General features: G+C 38.5%; 1 protein-coding gene and 1 non-coding gene across 16 annotated transcripts in view; one reads left to right on the top strand and one right to left on the bottom strand.

Annotated features, from left to right (window-relative positions):
* Positions 1-18,454, bottom strand: part of CDK14 (cyclin dependent kinase 14) — a 642,291-nt gene that overhangs the window by 481,395 nt on the left and 142,442 nt on the right. For all 15 annotated transcript variants that reach the window (XR_014066045.1, XR_014066046.1, XR_014066047.1 and 12 more), the window contains one exon: positions 16,371-16,619. Coding sequence is in view for 12 of the 15 variants with exons in the window: in XM_081531328.1 (XP_081387454.1) it covers positions 16,371-16,619 (249 nt within the window). In the remaining 3 variants the exon portion in view is untranslated. The remainder of the gene's footprint in view (positions 1-16,370; positions 16,620-18,454) is intronic.
* TRNAC-ACA (transfer RNA cysteine (anticodon ACA)) lies at positions 13,029-13,100 on the top strand. Its single transcript has one exon. It is a non-coding gene; the product is annotated as a tRNA-Cys (tRNA).

The raw sequence follows: 18,454 nt of genomic DNA, 5'->3' as shown, positions 1-18,454 counted from the left end.
TAAAATACAAAAAGTAATCTGCATCAAAACCTCAGAGAAGAAACTAAGGGGACATCAGTTCAGTCCCTCAGTCGTGTCCGACTCTTTGCGACCCCATGAACCGCAGCACGCCAGGCCTCCCTGTCCATCACCAACTCCCTAAGTCCACCCAAACCCATGTCCATCGAGTCGGTGATACCATCCAGCCATCTCATCCTCTGTTGTCCCCTTCTCCTCCTGCCCTCAATCTTTCCCAGCATCAGGGTCTTTTCCAATGAGTCAACTCTTCACATCAGGTGGCCAAAGTATTGGAGTTTCAGCTTCAACATCAGTCCTTCCAGTGAACATCCAGGACTGTCTCCTTTAGAATGGACTGGTTGGATCTCCTTGCAGTTCAAGGGACTCTCAAGAGTCTTCTCCAACACCACAGTTCAAAAGCATCAATTCTTCGGTGCTCAGCTTTCTGTATAGACCAGCTCTCACATCCATACATGACCACTGGAAAAACCATAGCCTTCACTAGACGGACCTCTGTTGGCAAAGTAATGTCTCTGCTTTTTAATATGCTACCTAGGTTGGTCATCATTTTCCTTCCAAGGAGTAAGCATCTTTTAATTTCATGGCTGCAGTCACCATCTGCAGTGATTTTAGAGCCCAGAAAAATAAAGGCAGCCACTGTTTCCACTGTTTCCCCATCTATCTGCCATGAAGTGATGGGACTGGATGCCATGATCTTAGTATTCTGAATGTTGAGCTTTAAGCCAACTTTTTCACTCTCCTCTTTCACTTTCATCAAGAGGCTCTTCAGTTCTTCTTCACTTTCTGCCATAAGGGTGGTGTCATCTGCATATCTGAGGTTATTGATATTTTTCCTGGCAATCTTGATTCCAGCTTGTGTTTCTTCCAGCCCAGCATTTCTCATGATGTACTCTGCATATAAGTTAAATAAGCAGGCTGACAATATACAGCCTTGACGTACTCCTTTTCCTATTTGGAACCAGTTTGTTGTTCCATGTCCAGTTCTAACTATCGCTTCCTGACCTGCATACAGGTTTCTCAAGAGGCAGGCCAGGTGGTCTGGTATTCCCATCTCTTTCAGGATTTTCCACAGTTTATTGTGATCCACACAGTCAAAGGCTTTGGCATAGTCAATGAAGCAGAAATAGATGTTTTTCTGGTACTCTCTTGCTTTTTCAATGATCCATTGGATGTTGGCAATTTGATCTCTGGTGCCTCTGCCTTTTCTAAAACCAGCTTGAACATCTGGAAGTTCATGGTTCACATATTGCTGAAGGCTGGCTTGGAGAATTTTAAGCATTACTTTACTAACGTGTGAGATGAGTGCAATTGTGCAGTAGTTTGAACATTCTTTGGCATTGCCTTTCTTTGGGATTGGAATGAAAACTGGCCTTTTCCAGTCCTGTGGCCACTGCTGAGTTTTCCATATTTGCTGGCATATTGAGTGCAGCACTTTCACAGCATCATCTTTTAGGATTTGAAATAGCTCAACTGGAACTCCATCACCTCCACTAGCTTTGTTCATAGTCATGCTTCCTAAGGCCCACTTGACTTCACATTCCAGGATATCTGGCTCTGGATGAGTGATCACACCATCGTGATTGTCTGGGTTGTGAAGAACTTTTTTGTACAATTCTTCTGTGTATTCTTGCCATCTCTTCTTAATATCTTCTGCTTCTGTTAGGTCCATACCATTTCTGTCCTTTATTGAGCCCATCTTTGCATGAAATGTTCCCTTGGTGTCTCTGATTTGCTTGAAAAGATCTCTAGTCTTTCCCATTCTATTGTTTTCCTCTATTTCTTTGCACTGATCTCTGAGGAAGGCTTTCTTATCTCTCCTTGCTATACTTTGGAACTCTGCATTCAAATGGGTATATCTTTCCTTTTCTCCTTTGCTTTTCACTTCCCGTCTTTTCACAGCTATTTGTAAGGCCCCCTCAGACAGCCATTTTGCTTTTTTGCATTTCTTTTTCTTGGGGATGGTCTTGATTACTGCCTCCTGTACAATGTCACGAACCTCCATCCATAGTTCATCAGGTATTCTATCAGATCTAATCCTTTAAATCTATTTCTCATTTCTACTGTATAGTCATAAGGGATTTGATTTAGGTCATACCTGAATGGTCTAGTGGTTTTCTCCACTTTCTTCAATTTCAGTCTGAATTTGGCAATAAGGAGTTCATGATCTGAGCCACAGTCAGTTCCCGGTCTTGTTTTTGCTGACTCTATAGAGCTTCTCCATCTTTGGCTGCAAAGAATATAATCAATCTGATTTCGGTGTTGACCATCTGGTGATGTCCATGTGTAGAGTCTTCTCTTGTGTTGTTGGCAGAGAGTGTTTGCTATGACCAGTGTGTTCTCTTGGTAGAGCTCTATTATCCTTTGCCCTGCTTCATTCTGTACTCCAAGGCCAAATTTGCCTGTTACTCCAGGTATTTCTTAACTTCCTACTTGTGCATTCCAGTTAATGAAAAGGACATCTTTTTGGGGTGTTAGTTCTAGAAGGTCTTGTAGGTCTTCAAAGAACTGTTCAACTTCAGCTTCTTCGGCATTACTGGTGGGGGCATAGACTTGGATTACCGTGACACTGAATGGTTTGCCTTGGAAACGAACAGAGATCATTCTGTCGTTTTTGAGACTGCATCCAAGTACTGCATTTTGGACTCTTTTGATGACTATGATGGATACTCCATTTCTTCTAAGGGATTCCTGCCCACAGTAGTAGATATAATGGTCATCTGAGTTAAATTCACCCATTCCAGTCTATCTTAGAGCCTTAAATGCAGGAGAAAACTAGTACAGATAAAAGAATTAGGAACCTATAGGTAAATAGGAGACTAATCAACAGAGCTGAACACATAATGTCCTCCCAAGCAAACTGCAGACACATGTGCATAGGAGACAGCTGAGAATGTTGGTATTCAAGCTAGAAGGGCAGAGCAAGGACTGAAGTGGCTAATACCCAGAGAAAGAATAAAACATTCACCTTCCTCAAAATGTAGTCCCTGCCTCTCACACAATCACTAGAGACAATGTACAGAAAACAGAATAAGCTGAGTGCAATTCTAAAATACAAAAATGAGTATACAACCAAGAATCACAAATCATTTCAGGAATACCAACATCTTATTGAAAAAGTAACAACACTGAATAAAAATAACCAGTATCTTAAGAGAGATCCAAGAGGATATTACCTCCTTTAAAAAGAAACAGAGATTTAGAGATTAAATATTTAATTAATGAAATAAAACATGTATGAGCAGTGACTAAAAGAATGTACACAGGTGAAAAGTAATAAGGTCAATGTTTGAATGGAATTTTCCGAAAAAACTCTAGGGAGAAGATACATTTAAACAGAAAATTTTTTCAACCAGCATAGTATTTTTATAGATTTAACAATGGTTGAAAAAAGACAACTAAGCAACTGATACTCAAGATAGTTGAGTATCAGTCAAGATAGTTGAGTATCAGTTGGGATGTAAAAGTTGAAATTTTACCACCTACAGGGAAAAAAAAGATACAAAATTCCATTTTTATCTCCATATAAGTTATAGTTAGAGTGATGGGGGAAGTGCAGGAAGGCAAGAGACAGTAGAAAAATAAAAATAAAAACATACTGGGATTTACTGGATTGTTAAAGACAGACTACAGATACTAATTAACTCTACATGCATAATTTTTAGTACACTTCTTAATACTTAGACGGTAATTACTAGAATAAATAAGATGTACAAATCCCAAACAAGTTAAGGAGAGAAAGAATGTAAGAGAAAAGCACAAGGAAGAAAGGAAAAGAGGGTAAAGAATGGGGGAGTTAGAGAAGGGGCATATACTCAATAAAAAGCATATAAAGTAGAAAATCATAAAATAAGAAAGTTATATCCAAACATATCAATGTTTATAATAAACAAAAATTTTAAAATTTCTCTATTAAAAGAAAGTTCTCAGATTGGAAAGACATCTAGCAATGTGTTATTGAGAAAAGACAAAACAAACAAACAAACAAACAAACACAAAAAAGAGCAAATCCAAAAATAAAAAGGGAAATAGAGCAAAAAAAAGTATTTTTGCAAAACTACATTATAGCAACACTGATGGCAGACAAGACAGAATTCATAAAACAGCAAATAGATTATTTTATCCCAATAAAATCCAACAAGAGATTTAATTCTTAAAAAACTTTTTATTTTGTATTGGGTTATAGCCGATTAACAATGCTGTGATAGTTTCAGGTGAATAGCAAAGGGACTCAGCCATGCACATATACATGTATCCATTCACTCCCAAAACCCCCTTCCATCCAGGCTGCCACATAACATTGAGCAGAGTTCCCTGTGCTACACAATAGGTCCTTGTTAGAATCCACCAAGAAATTTAATAACCATACACTAGTATGAGCCAAACAACATAGCTTTGCAGTGTATGAAACAATTGCTGGTAACAATAAAATGAGAAAATGTGAAATCCACAGTGATAATGCAAGACAAACATACATCCTTCTGACATCAACAGAGCAGGCAAATGATGAATAAGTAAGAATATATGGGCTTGAGTATTAGAAATAATATTTTAACATATGCATATTAACATATATTCTTTTTAAGTACACATTTAACATTCACAAAAAAATGGCGAAAGATTAGGCCACCAAAAAAAAATCTCAATATCAAAACTGTGAGAAATGCTTCAAGTTACTTATCCTGAACACAATGCAATAAATTAGAAATTATTAATAAGAATAAAAAGAAAAATAAATAGTCTAGCCATATGGGTTAAAAAGCAAATCTAAATTGAAAATTCATAAGTAAATATGCAGCATTGAGGACATGACATTTTAAGACCCATGGGAGGCAGGCAAATCTATACATAAAAGAAAATTTAAATAAATGTGTACATACTAGAAAAGAAGAAAGGTTGAAAGTATTATGATTTAGACATTTAACTGCAGTTAGAAAATGAACAAAAGACATTACAGGAAGAAATTAATAGAAAATGGACCATCTATTCTTTTTTCTTCAAGAAACTTGTAAAGCATCAACCACGTGTTGAGTTGAATCAAGTAAAACTTGATGGAAAATTACATTCAAAAGCGCCTGACTAGTCCTGTGTGGGTTATGTTCTCATGCATTTTTCATCACCAAGAAACAGCTTGAGAATGTCACACTTTACCATCACCCTCCTGAGCCCAAGTTTTAAATAGAAATTTTAAAACCTATATTAAACTTCAGTATAAAATGATCTTCAATGGGGAAAATATTGTGTTCACAGTTCCACTCTAAATTATTTAGAATCAGAATGAGGAGTCTGTATGTTTGCTTTTGTGCTCCTTTAAGACTAAATTCAATCTAAGTTAAAGAAAAAAGAAACAGCAGAAAAGTACCTCTTTAGTCCTATTAGGAGATAAACTGCTAATGTATATTGAGAGCAAGGACAAGACACAGTTACACAAAGCTGGTAACATAACAGGAAGCTATTATTTTATCTTTCTGGAAAGGTACAGATAACTTTCCAAAAATGACATATTTCACTGTTCCTAAACTGCCTTATATTATTTTATGTAATTTTAAGACATGGACAATATTAAACTTACTATTTGAGGAAACTGAATTAAAGAAATTCAAAAAATAAGGATAATACGCATTTTTTTTAGGCTATATGTCATTTATCCATAAGAAAAAGTAAAGCAATAGATGTCAATGACACAAAGTATTCTATTTATCTAACTGAGTAGATTTGGGTGCATTAACTGCCATGCTTAAAGTACATTCTATTAACAATGTGATGGCAGAAAATGATTATTTTGCCACATTGGGTGGAAAAACAGTCAATGTGATTTGCCTTGTGCAACTGATATGTACACACTGTGGAAATATACTGTAATTTACAGGTCAATCATGCTGTAAAACAGAAAGAATCACACACAGGTAGTGCCTCTCTAAAAGTTATTTTAGTCCACCAAAGAATGGATCCATGGAACAGGCCCTGTCTATGAGATGGTCTGAGCTTTAAGAGTTAAATTCTTATAAAGTTAATCTCCTACTTTAAGTAAACAGAAATGTTCTGATCTTAATTATTTTGCATATAAATAAGGAACTCAAATGCCAAGTGTTTAGAGAGGCCAATAATAAAATACTTCCAATCAAAGGAGCCAACTAAGAATAATTAAGAAGGAGAAGTCCTGTTTTGTTGGATAATTAAAGCCCAGGCCTTTGGTTTGCCTTTTTTTCTCGCTTGAAACTTCATTAAATCATCACATTTTAAATAAAGATGCTAGCTCAAACCAATAAACAGTTAACCCTAACATTATCTTTGGCTCTTTAATGTCAGGTGCATGGATGGATGGAAATAGCTTTATGGGGCCACTATTCTCTGCTTAATCACTTTCTCCATTTAGACTGCAGGTTTCCGATAGCACTTTAGAGAACTGGAAATACAGAGGGCTAATCAGCAATTATTAACAGACACTACATGCATAGATACATGGACTTTAATGAGATAATGTTAATACATTTTTTTTTAACAGAATAAAGGCAGAGAACTGCCAATTGTCTGCATCAGTGGAGGGGAACATCAGCATGGATAATGAAAAAAGTCAAGATAATATTCCAGCTGAACGGTGTCTGTCACCCTGTCCTGAAGGAGATGCTCCTGGCCCTTGCTGCTCTAGGTTCACTATGGAATCAACAAAAACAACCAGCTAATATGGATTGTTTACTATGGTCCATGCTTTGAGTTTATCACTTTAAATTCATTATCTAAATTTAAACCCTGTTAACACCACCTTGAAGTTGGTTCTATTAGCACCCCTTTTTGAATACAAAGAATTTAAGACTGTAGAAATAAAGTAACTCATCTAAGATCTTAGAGCTAATGCTAGAGCTAGAATTCAAATCAAGTTGACTGGAATTGAGAACTTATTTTCTTTATACTACTACATAGGTAGGATCCAACTCTCACCCAAATGGAGGAGATTTAAATCATGCTTAAGTCTATCATCCACTGAAGTCCCATTCTTAGAAACAAGGATGGGGTTTTTACCAGATTTTTATAAACCTCATGAGTATACCTGAGTGTTCACTGCAGTGATACCATGATATGGCTATACAGTTTTACACTGAATTCACTGAAAATTTACTTTAACCTTTGAACATAACCCTTACTTAAGATTGCTGATGATCCCCTGCATTGTAGGAAAACCACAAGTAAGAATCACTGCTCTATTACATTATACTAAATAAGTGTGAGACTGGATGAGGGGAAGGTGGGACAGATTCAATCAGAACTATTTGCCCCGGGCTTCCCTGCTGGTCTGGTGGTTAAGGATCCCCTTTGCAATACAAGGAACATATGTTTGAACCCTGGCCTGGCGGGGAGGGGCCCCACATGTCTTGGGGCAACTAAGCCTGTGCACCACAGCTACTCAAACCTAGAGTCCACGCTCTACAAAAAGAGAAGTCACTGCGAGGAGAGGCCGGCTAGAAGAGGGGCCCCCACTTGACGCAGCTAGAGAAAGCCCGCACAAAACAGTGAAGACCCAGCACAGCCAAATATAAAAAAATAAATTTCTCTTAAAAAAAGAACTATCTGACCTCATTAAACAACAAGGATTTTTGAAGTCCAACTTTCCTTGGCTAATTTTTCTTCCATCTTTGATCTTCACAACAGGCTCTATCATCCTGCTCATTTCTAGCCCTTTTAAACATAGCAACACTGAGATGATTCATAGTTGATGGGTAACTTGGTTACAAAATAGATCTAGATGCTAGATAAGGCAATAGACCCAACCTCCCCACATACTAACAACCTGACAAGGGGTCTGGGTTCTTTTATTTATCTTTTTATCTATGTCTTTGACTGCACTGGGTCTCAGTGGCAGCACATGGGATCTTCAATCTGCCTGAGGGCATGTGGGCACTCGAACTCCTAGCTGTGGGCCGTGGGGTCAGTTCCCTGACCAAAGATCAAACCCAGGCCCCCTGCACTGGGAGCGTGGAGTCCCAGCACTGGATCACCAGGGGAGTCCCGGGCGGGGCTCCGTCTGGGAGTTTCCTAGTCCCCATAAGAAGGAGGCAATGCCAAAATGAGATCCCCAAGGATGAGCGTCAGAGAACTGCAGCGGGACTCTCATTTTCAAGTTTGCACCTTCCTCTCCTCTTTCCAAGTAGAGCCTGCCTGTCATGGGATGCAGCTTTCCCCAGCCCACCCCACCCCCACTCCGGCTGAAAGGAAGTAAATTTGGGAGAAATCTGCAGAAAGCATAGAGGGCCTTCATCTAAACATGAATTTCTGAAAATATGTTCTCTCTAAGCTTAGCTTATGATAGCACAGCTCAATGAAATCCCTTCTAAATTGGACCAGGAAGACAGACAGTCTCCTACAGCACTGCCAATAGTTGTAGCTATTGAAGGGCACAGCCTGGTTGGAGGAGGTGGTAAGAAAAAGGGAACAAAAGTTTGTGCTGTCAGGGACAGTGTTAAATACCACCCAGGGACTGGACCCAGGGAGAGTAGGCACTCAAAACTCATCTGAAATAAATAAACAAAATCTGTCAAACACCTCTTGAAATATACCAATTTAAATAAAATCACATCCATAATATTCTGCCTGAATTTCACTCTATTTTTTAAAACTTTTTATTTTGTATTGGGTATACTCAATGAACAATGTCGTGATAGTTTCAGGCAGACGGCAAAGGGACTCAGCCATACATACATATGTGTCCATTCTCCCCCAAACTCCCCTTCCATCCAGGCTGCCACATAACATTGAGCAGAGTTCCATCTGCTCTACAGTAGATCCTTGTTGGCTGTCCATTTTAAATATAGCAGAGTGCACACGTTCATTCCAAACTCCGTAACTATCTCTTCCCCTGTCCTTCCTCGATGGTGACCATAAGTTTGTTCTCTAAGTCTGTGTCTGAATTTTAAAGTGCCACTGCCTGGACAAAATCAGGAAGTTCAGATGAATGTGATGGTCACTAAGGGTAAGGCACTCTTAGTTCCATAATTTTAGTCATGACTCTTCACATAGACAATGACCAGTATATGAAGAGCAGAGAGATGTATATAGTTGGGAAGATGCAATAGTGCATAACTGTTTCTACCACAGTATTTTCAAGAAACAAGAGTAGCTACCTTGCTTTCCTCATAAAAACAGGAGCAGCAATGCCACCCTGCTGTCCACTTTCCCCCTCCTTCTCAACTGTACTCTTGGAGCCCATTCAAGATACCTAATACTTTCAAAGAAATAACAGTAAAATAAAGATATAACACTAATCTTGGTGGCCTTTAGATAAAAGATATCCTTGGACGCTTATCAGTCTTTCAAAAAAATCTTTAAAAATAAAACACATCATAAAACTCTCATGCCATTGAGTATGAAATGATCAAATGTTCCATAAAGATCCTATCTCAATGTCCCACTGAGTATGAAATGATCAGTGCCCCATACCTATAGGACAGGATGCTGCAGAAAAACTTCCATTTTTGGCCCAGTGAGGTATCTAAAGGAAAATAGTCTTTCTGTGAAAATGAGTATGATAAAATTCCCCTTCCCACTACAATCAGGGAGAGAACAAAAAGGCAGTGGACAGAGAGGACTCAGAATAAAACAGAATACTGTGGTATCATGCTAAAAGAGAAAAAGAAACTATTTCCAGCTTGAACAAGAAAGAGCAAAGGCCTTTTTCCAGGGCATACTGAATGGAAGAAAAAGCTCCCCAAGTGAAAAGAAAGCAAAGCATTTGCCACACAAAATAATAGAAGTGCCCTGATATAGAAGAAAGGCATCCTACAGTGGACCAGAAAAGGATAAACTCAATAAGAAACTCTCAGGAAAGAGGATCTAAAGGAAATTAATATAATAGGAGAGAAACAGTGGACATTTCCAGTTAAACATGGTAGCCTGGAATTCCAGGGCAGGATTTCCTCTTTCGATATTTTAATAATGTTGTGCGTATGTGTATGTTTACCCCACATACTTGTTCAATCTGTTCCCTTGGTAAGCCTCCTGTTAAAGAATAACACAGGGCTTCCCAGGTAGCACAGTGATAAAGAACTGGCCTGCCAATACAGGAGACACAGGAGACTCGAGTTTGATCCCTGAGTCAGGAAGAGCCCCTGGAGAAGGAAATGGCAACCCACTCCAGTTTTCTTGCCTAGAGAATCCCATGGACAGAGGAGCCTGGTGGCTACAGTCCATGGGGTCACAAAAGAGTTGGACATGACTGAGCAACTGAGCACATGGTATCTTGAACACAAGTATTTATCTCTCTCCCATACACAAATCTGTATTAAAATGAACGCAAAGTTATAACTTAGAAGAGCAACTGAATGAATAAGGAGAAGATTGCAGACAAGATACAAACAAAAATTTTGAGATGGAAAAAAATGGATAGGAGGTCACTGACAAGCACAATGATCACAGGTGGAAACCAAGGGTGGATACCAATAAGAAATAAGTCAATTTCACACTTCAGAATCCCTGAAACACTCAAGAATTGGAAGCTGAACTTCAAGGAGGGGTAAAAACCAAAATGATTGGTCAGATTAGATTTAAAGAACAAGTCCTTTCCCCTAGACTCTCCCAATCAGGTGTCTGCCCATCTCTGATCCCAGGACAGGTTTATTCTCTGAAGAAGCTGAACGTGAAAGGCTCATAACTGGGACACCAAGAATTATGAAAATCAGGATTAAGAATCAGACTGAATGAAAACAATGCACAAAAAAGGGCCTGAGCCCCTTCTTGATCATCTTGGGAAACAGCAACTAGGGTTACATATCCTAAAATCTAGATTGGTCATTCAGCTTTAGAGGAATGAAAGGATGCTCCTGACAGCTACTAGGAGATGGACCAGTCCAGACTGGATGAGGACAATGGAGAACCATAAGGACAGTCTCAGGGGAAGAAAACTTGACAGATTACCTGATTCTGATTTGTTTCAGAGGAGTTTTCTAGTTTTATCAAATCGTTTTGGGCCTCAATTTTTGATTAAAATTCTATTAATTAATTGTATTAATTGCAAACAAGTGAAAAGAAAAGGTAAGTACAATCATGAAAAAAAACAAGTTGTGCAAGCAAAGAAAGCTAATCATAGTACACTATGTGACCTCACTAAGAATGGTATTCACATCATCTCAAGATTATAAATACTGTATATTAACTAAAGACAAAAAGTAGGGAAGGAGACTTCCCTGGTGGTCCAGTGGGTAAGAATCTGCCTTGCAATGCAGGAAACACAAGCTCGATCCCTGGTTGGGATTCTTGCCTGAAAAATTCCATGGACAGAGGTGCCTCGTGGGTCCATGGGTCGCAAAGAGTCAGACACAACTGAGAAACTACACTTCTAGAAGAGAAACTTCCCTTCATCGATGACCAGATTACCTTGAGGTGAATTTCATACAGAAATCACTGAAAATAATGCTTAATCATTTGCTTTATTTACCAGCTTTCAACACTGATTCTTTTTTTTTTTTTCTGGCCACACCACACAGCATGTGGATCTTAGCTCTCCTACCAGGGATCGACCCAGCGCCCACGCAGTGGAAGCCTGGAATCTTAACCGCTAGACCACCAGGGAAGTACCTCAACACTAATTCTTATTTGTTCTTATAATGGTATCTATTGGGTTTTGTGTATTAATGTTACAACCTGAAATGTGACTAACTTCTCTCATTGTTTGTAGTATTTCCACTGATTCTTTTGGTTTTTCAAATATAGCATCATAAATCTGCAATAAGGAAAATTATGCCCCCTTCTCATTTGCTTTCATTATCTGTAGAGATGATATGCTGCTCCTTATTCTCTCTCTTTTTTTACAGATTTGTATGGGATTCAACCAATAATTTTTCTATCAGTTATTTTTAAGTAAGAGGAATTTTTCAGTAGTTTGAGAAGGGTATGACCAAGATAGCTTTTCTAGCTTTATGGAATAAAGTTCTTTGCTCTGTTTTCATGAAGTAAAGAGAAAAAAAAAAAATGACAATATCACACACATTGAGATTTCCCCTTTTGTTTCACTTCAACACTTCTTTCTGGACTTTCTTTTTCCCTTTTTCCCTACTGAACCTGCGCTGCACAGAAGTCTACTCTGCACAAGGCTTTGTCCTGAAAAGGTGCGTCAATCTGATATTCTAGAGAACTCAAGGAGGAAGACCAGCAGACACCCCATGGTCTCTGTGCACTCACCCACCCACAGGTGCCATCAAAGTCCCGTCCACGCGCTGCTGCTGTCCTCACAAGGCCCCAGTGTGCACCTGATGGGAATGCTGGGGTTTCCTGGCTCTGAGAGTAGTCCCTAGTCCCCTGGCCTTTCCTGAGCTTCCTCCACTACACTTTCTGATACCACGTGCTTCTTAAAATTGTCCATGGTTTGTTCCTCTCACTCCTCTTTTGATGTTCATGGGGAAACCTCCTCATCTTTATTTGCTCTTGATGTTGCTATTGCCATCCTCCCTGAGTCTGCTCCTATTTGACACATACACACTGCTATATTTAAAACAGAAAACCAACAAGGACCTACTGTATAGCACAGGGAACTCTGCTCAATATTACGTGACAACCTAAATGGGAAAATAATCTGAAAAAGTATAGATAACATGTAAACGTATAACTGAATCACTTTGCTCTACACCTGAAAATAACATAACATTATCAATCACCTATGCTGTGCTGTGCTTAGTCGCTCAGTCATGTCTTGACTCTTTGTGACCCCAAGGACTACATCCCGCAAGGATCCTTGTCCATGGAATTCTCCAGGCAAGAATCCTGCAGTGGGTTGCCATCCCTCCTCCAGGGGATCTTCCCAATCCAGGGATCGAACCCAGGTATCCTGCATTGCAGGCAGATTCTTTACTGTCTGAGCCATGAGAGAAGCCCAAGAATACTGGACTGGGTAGCCTATCTCTTCTTCAGGGGATCTTCCCACCTCAGGAATCGAACCAGGGTCTCCAGCATTGCAGGTGATTCTTCACCAGCTGAGCTACCAGGGAAGCCCCGTTAATCACCTATACTCCAGTATAAAGGACTGGACTTCCCTGGTGGCTCAGATGGTAAAGCATCTGCCTACAATGCAGGAGACCCAGGTTCAATCCCTGGGTTGGGAAGAGCTCCTGGAGAAGGAAATGGCAACCTACTCCAGTATTCTTGCCTGGAAAATCCCATGGACGGAGGAACCTGGTAGCCTACAGCCCATGGGGTCACAAAGGCTCAGACATGACCGAGCGACTTAACTTTCACTTTCCAGTATAAAATAAAAAGTAAAAGAAAGAAGATGGTGCTGGAGAAGACTCTAGAGAGTCTCTTGAACTGCAAAGAGATTAAACCAGTCAATCCTAAAGGAAATCCACCCTGAATATTCACTAGAAGGACTGATGCTGAAGCTGAAGCTCCAATACTTTGGCTACCTGATGAGAAGTGTCGACTCACTGATACTGGGAAAGATTGAAGGCAGGCGGAGAAGGGGGCAACAGAGAATGAGATGTTTGGATGGCATCACTGGCTCAATGGACATGAGTTTGAGCAAATTCTGGGAGATAGTAAAGGACAGGAAAGCCTGGTATGCTGCAGTTCATGGGGTCGCAGAGTTGGACAAGACTTACTAACTGAACAACAGCAACAACAAAAAAAGAAAGAGAAATACAGAATGTATCAGACAAGTCTCAACTTTCCTTGAAAATAATTTTAATTAATTCCTTATTTCAAATTACAATTAAATATCAAAATCCCCCCATTGTTATTTATACTATGATGTACACATTGACTTTTAGGGTTACATGACCCCTAGTAGCAGCAAACACAGCTAACACCCAATCCTGGTTTCTAAATACCATGCTTCAATAAAAGGAAACAGATCTCTCTGGAGAAATGGCTGAATCTGGGTCTAGGGCTGGGAAAATACAAGGTAAGCCAAGAGCAACTTGTAGGACAAGAAAGTAGGGAAGTGCTCAAAAAACATCTGCATAATAGGCTCTAGGTTCATCCACCTCACTAAAATTGACTCAAATGCATTCCTTTTTATGGCTGAGTAGTATTCCATTGTATGTATGTAACCACAGCTTCTTTATCTATTCACCTGTCGATGAACATCTAGGTTGTTTCCATGTCTTGGCTATTGTAAACAGTGCTGTGATGCATATTCAGGTACCGGTGCCTTTTTCAGCCAATGGGAATTTGCAATATGACTGAGGGAACTCAAACTGGGGCTCTGTAATACCCTAGAGGGGTGGGAAGGAGATTCAAGACAGAGGGGACATATGTACACCTATGGCTAATTCATGTTGATGTATGACAGAAATCAAACCAATATTGTAAACTAATCATCAATTAATTAAAAACAATAAAATATTTTTTAAAATATTAAAAAAAATTTTTTTAAATATTTTTTAAAAAGGTACGTGGGACAAATTGAGAGTAGCATTGAAACATAAACATTACCATATGTAAAACGGATAGCCAGTGGGAATTTGTAGTACAACACAAAAAACTCAAAGCCAGTCCTCTGTGACAATCTAGAGGGGTGGGATGGGGTGGGAGGTGGGAGGGAGGTTCAAGAGGTAGGACATAGTATATCAAAGGCTGATTCATGTTGATGTATGGCAGAAACAAAAACAATACTGTAAAGCAATTATCCTTCAATTAAAAATAAATAAGTAAATAAATACTAAACATTTCAACAATTGAAAGAAAAAGGGGGATGAGACATCTCAAAAGGACACAGGGGCCAACCTAAAAGAGCTCCCAATGACCAATGACTAAAGCAGGAACAATCTGAGGAACAAAAGAAATAATGCACCATTGGGCAATAACTAGGATTGAAGATAAAATACAGAATAACTAGTTCAATTTGATTTTCATATAAACAGTGAATAAGTTTGCCTCATTGCAATATCTCAATGCCAGTTTCTATATATCATGTAGGGTGACAAATAACATTATTAAGATAACTATACAGCAAAACAGGGCTTCCCTGGTGGCTCAACTGGTAAGGAATCTGCTTGCAATGCAAGAGACCTAGGTTTGATTCCTGGGTCAGAAAGATACCCTGGAGAAGGAAATGGCTACTCACTCCAGTATTCTTGTCTGGAGAATCCCATGGACAGAGGAGCCTGGCAGGCTGCAGTCCATGTGCTCACAAAGAGTCTGACACAACTGAACAAATAGTATATATAGTAAAATATATATATAATTCTCTTGCCATAACAGAAGTTTAATCATTCTCAAAGATTCTTTTCATTCCTTCTAAATGATACTAAATCAAAAAGTTTCTCCAAGTGTTAGTGTTATATGTGTGACCTAGATAGACACTACGCTGCAGTCATAGATAAGATTACAGGGACCACTTTGGGGAAAACCAGATAATAAATTCTCCTCAAAAATGTTGCATTAACAATACTTCTTTTCACTTCATTAACAACAAAAAAAACCTGTGACACAAGATTTACGTAGTAGCCCACACTTTAATTAAATTGAAGTGTCAGTATTCTAGCAGCTGACATTTCTTGCTCTTTTTTGACCACCATGGAATTTAATATTTAAAGTTTGCAAAATGGAATATGTTTCTTAGCAAGATGACAGAATCAAAATTCTCTTAGCACTCTTCTCTTACCCTTTAAATTCTTAGACTATGTCATAAAGTTCTTAAGTGTGGGTTAAATCTGAAAATTACTGAATTTCAAAAGATCATAAGGTTTTTTTTTTTTTACAATGTTAAATGCAGGCCAGTCTTGGAAAGATGAATTTCAGTAAAATTCTTTACAGTCAAAAAGCAGCAATCATCTCAGAACTTTATACCTTCTTGGGCCCAAAGGCAAGATTTGCTTTAATACAGTTTGACCTCAGAAAATTTCCTTGTGATGAAAAAGATTTCTCTTTATAAGATCAATTTAAATGTCTAGCTCCTAATTTTTAAAATATTGACAATGAAAACCAATTGTAATAAGACAAGTGAACAAATTTTAACAAGTATTTTGAAATGAAATTCTTTGTGAACCTGCCAAATTCAAAACCATCCTTACTGCCCGCCAACACTGTAAAGTTTGAAAATCCTCTCCAAGGGTTTGAATTACCCAAGGAGTTTAAATGACAAATTCCTCTAACTGGAAACAGCTAGGAAAAAAATAATAATTTTTCCACAAATAAATTTAATCATTTCTCATTGGTTTGCTGGGTGCCTGTGAATCAAGAGTTTATATATGTAGTTGGTACTTGCGCATGCCTGTACACTGTCTCTTCCGGAAAATGTTGAACCACCTAAGGAGAGAATGCATAGTAATGCACTGGTAAAGCCACCTGCCATCTCCCCGCACAGCCTGCCACTGCTGCAAGAGGGATACTTGCTCTGCTCACCCGTTGGTAAGTGAGAAGACTGCACTCACCGAGCTGGGGCTGGAGTGCCGCCGAACTTTAGGAGACTCTTTGCCAGCGGAGGAGCTCTTATTAAAGTTAATGCAAGCATTGTTCTCAGAATGCACCCTCTTTACTTGATTAGTGGGTTTCTCAAACGGGTCAAAAGTGCTCTGTGTCCTCTGAACCCTGACTTTCTTATCCTCAGGAATTGTGTCCAGGGGTTTGATCACTGAGTCCATTCCTGGGCAGTTTCGTGTGGACATCTTTGTGACACATATCTGGGGGAAAAAAAAGAGAGAGAGAAATTAAACTCAGATCGCTCCACTGAAGCTTTAACATCACTACACATGAGGATTTATTATCCTACAAAGTATGCCCATTTTTATCTCAGGAAATACCTCCAAAGGCTACATTCTAAAAGCTACACCAGCTTAAACCACAATATGAAAAACTCGTCATCATCATTCTGCTTATCATACTTGCTGGGGGCTTCCCTGGTGGCTTAGATGGTAAGTAATCTGCCTGCAATGCAGGAAACCCAGGTTCAATCCTTGTGTTGGGAAGATCCCCTGGAGAAGGAAATGGCTACCTACTCCAGTATTCTTGCCTGGAGAATTCCATGGACAGAGGAGTCTGGCAGGGTCGCAAAGAGTCGGACAGACTGAGCAAGTCGAAAGACTCAGCAACTAACACTATGGTTATATTCGCTGAGGGCTGACACTAAAAATGTTATCCCTAAAACAGGAAGCTTAACACATAGACTTCTAGTGCCCTAAGGTGGTTCTCGAACTCTGTCATATATTTTACCACCTGACTGCAAGTGGAATTATTTCTGAATCATAAAAAGATGGATAATTTGCCTTTATTTTTAAAAAAAATCAGTTCGATTAATTCAGAAAGGCATTTTAATTGATGGGCCATCACAGAAGCAACTACCGTGGCTAGAGAAAAACATCACTATGTTCTTCAAAACTTTAAAGCTTGAATACATGTTTAAAATCTATCCCCATTTTGATTTCATCTCTAAACTAGAATGGAGCATATAAAAGGGCTAATGGTTAGAGATACTGAAAGCTGAAAGCAATGTTTTTTCTAATACTAAAACTAACAGATGAAAAGGAAAAATAATGCCACAAAGAAAAACACGGAATGACACTCATTTCAAAATTTTGTTTGTATTACTCCACTACACCCCTATTTCCTTTTCAATTTTACTCATTCTCTTCCAGCATAATCAGAGCCACTCGTTTTAGTCTCTCTGATTTTTGCTCCTTGTTTTCCACTGTACATTCCAGCTCTTTCATTCTCCATATATTCTCGAGACATTTTTACTTAGTAACTTCATGGCCTCTAGCTTGCCTGTAAAGTAAGGTAACTTTATTATGTGGTCTAAAGAAAAGATAACTCTGAATTTGCTTTTAAAGTTTTATTTTTTCTTCTTGTGAAAAGTTTCCACATTCCTATTTAAGAAAGCAGGAAAACAGACAGTATCTAAGAAAATCTCATATTGTTAAAGTAAACATTTAAGTGTCTGAGTAATACATATGGGATGATTCCATACTGGAAAAGAAATGAAGCTATGTGTATAGATATAAATAAGACAGATAGAGATATTTGTATATATGCATGTATGAGCACATATTAATATAAAGGTATAGAAGGAAATACATCAAAGTGTTAAGATACCTCCAGATAAGCAGAACTGAAGGGGCAAAGAGTAAGATTACTTATTTTTTACATACCCCTGTATTTTTTGAACTGTATAAAAAACATGCCTGAGATGTAATTTTTTTAAAATAGTAGAGTGTATAATTAAATTAAGTTCTTTCAAGTTACTGAAGCAAAATTTGGATTAAATACTAAGTATCAACTCTGTCCTATGAGTGTATCTGAACTACCAAGCATAGGTTGAATTTCAATTAAATCCAATAAGGAGTTCTACATATTTTTTACAATATCACAAAACTGCTGAAGATATCTTTAAAAAACAAGGCAGAGTCCTCTACTCCTGATCAAGAATTAATGACTTATCACATTATTAAATGCATTCAGTACTTTTAAGAGTTCATGTGTTCCTCATTCAGATATGAAAGCAAGAGGCAGGAGATGTGAT

The sequence above is a fragment of the Giraffa tippelskirchi genome, chromosome 10, assembly GCF_054371585.1.
Source record: "Giraffa tippelskirchi isolate mGirTip1 chromosome 10, T2T-mGirTip1v1.2.pri, whole genome shotgun sequence".
NCBI lineage: Eukaryota > Metazoa > Chordata > Mammalia > Artiodactyla > Giraffidae > Giraffa > Giraffa tippelskirchi.
Note: the sequence above shows the minus strand (reverse complement) of the source record. Positions and strands in the feature narration are given on the sequence as shown.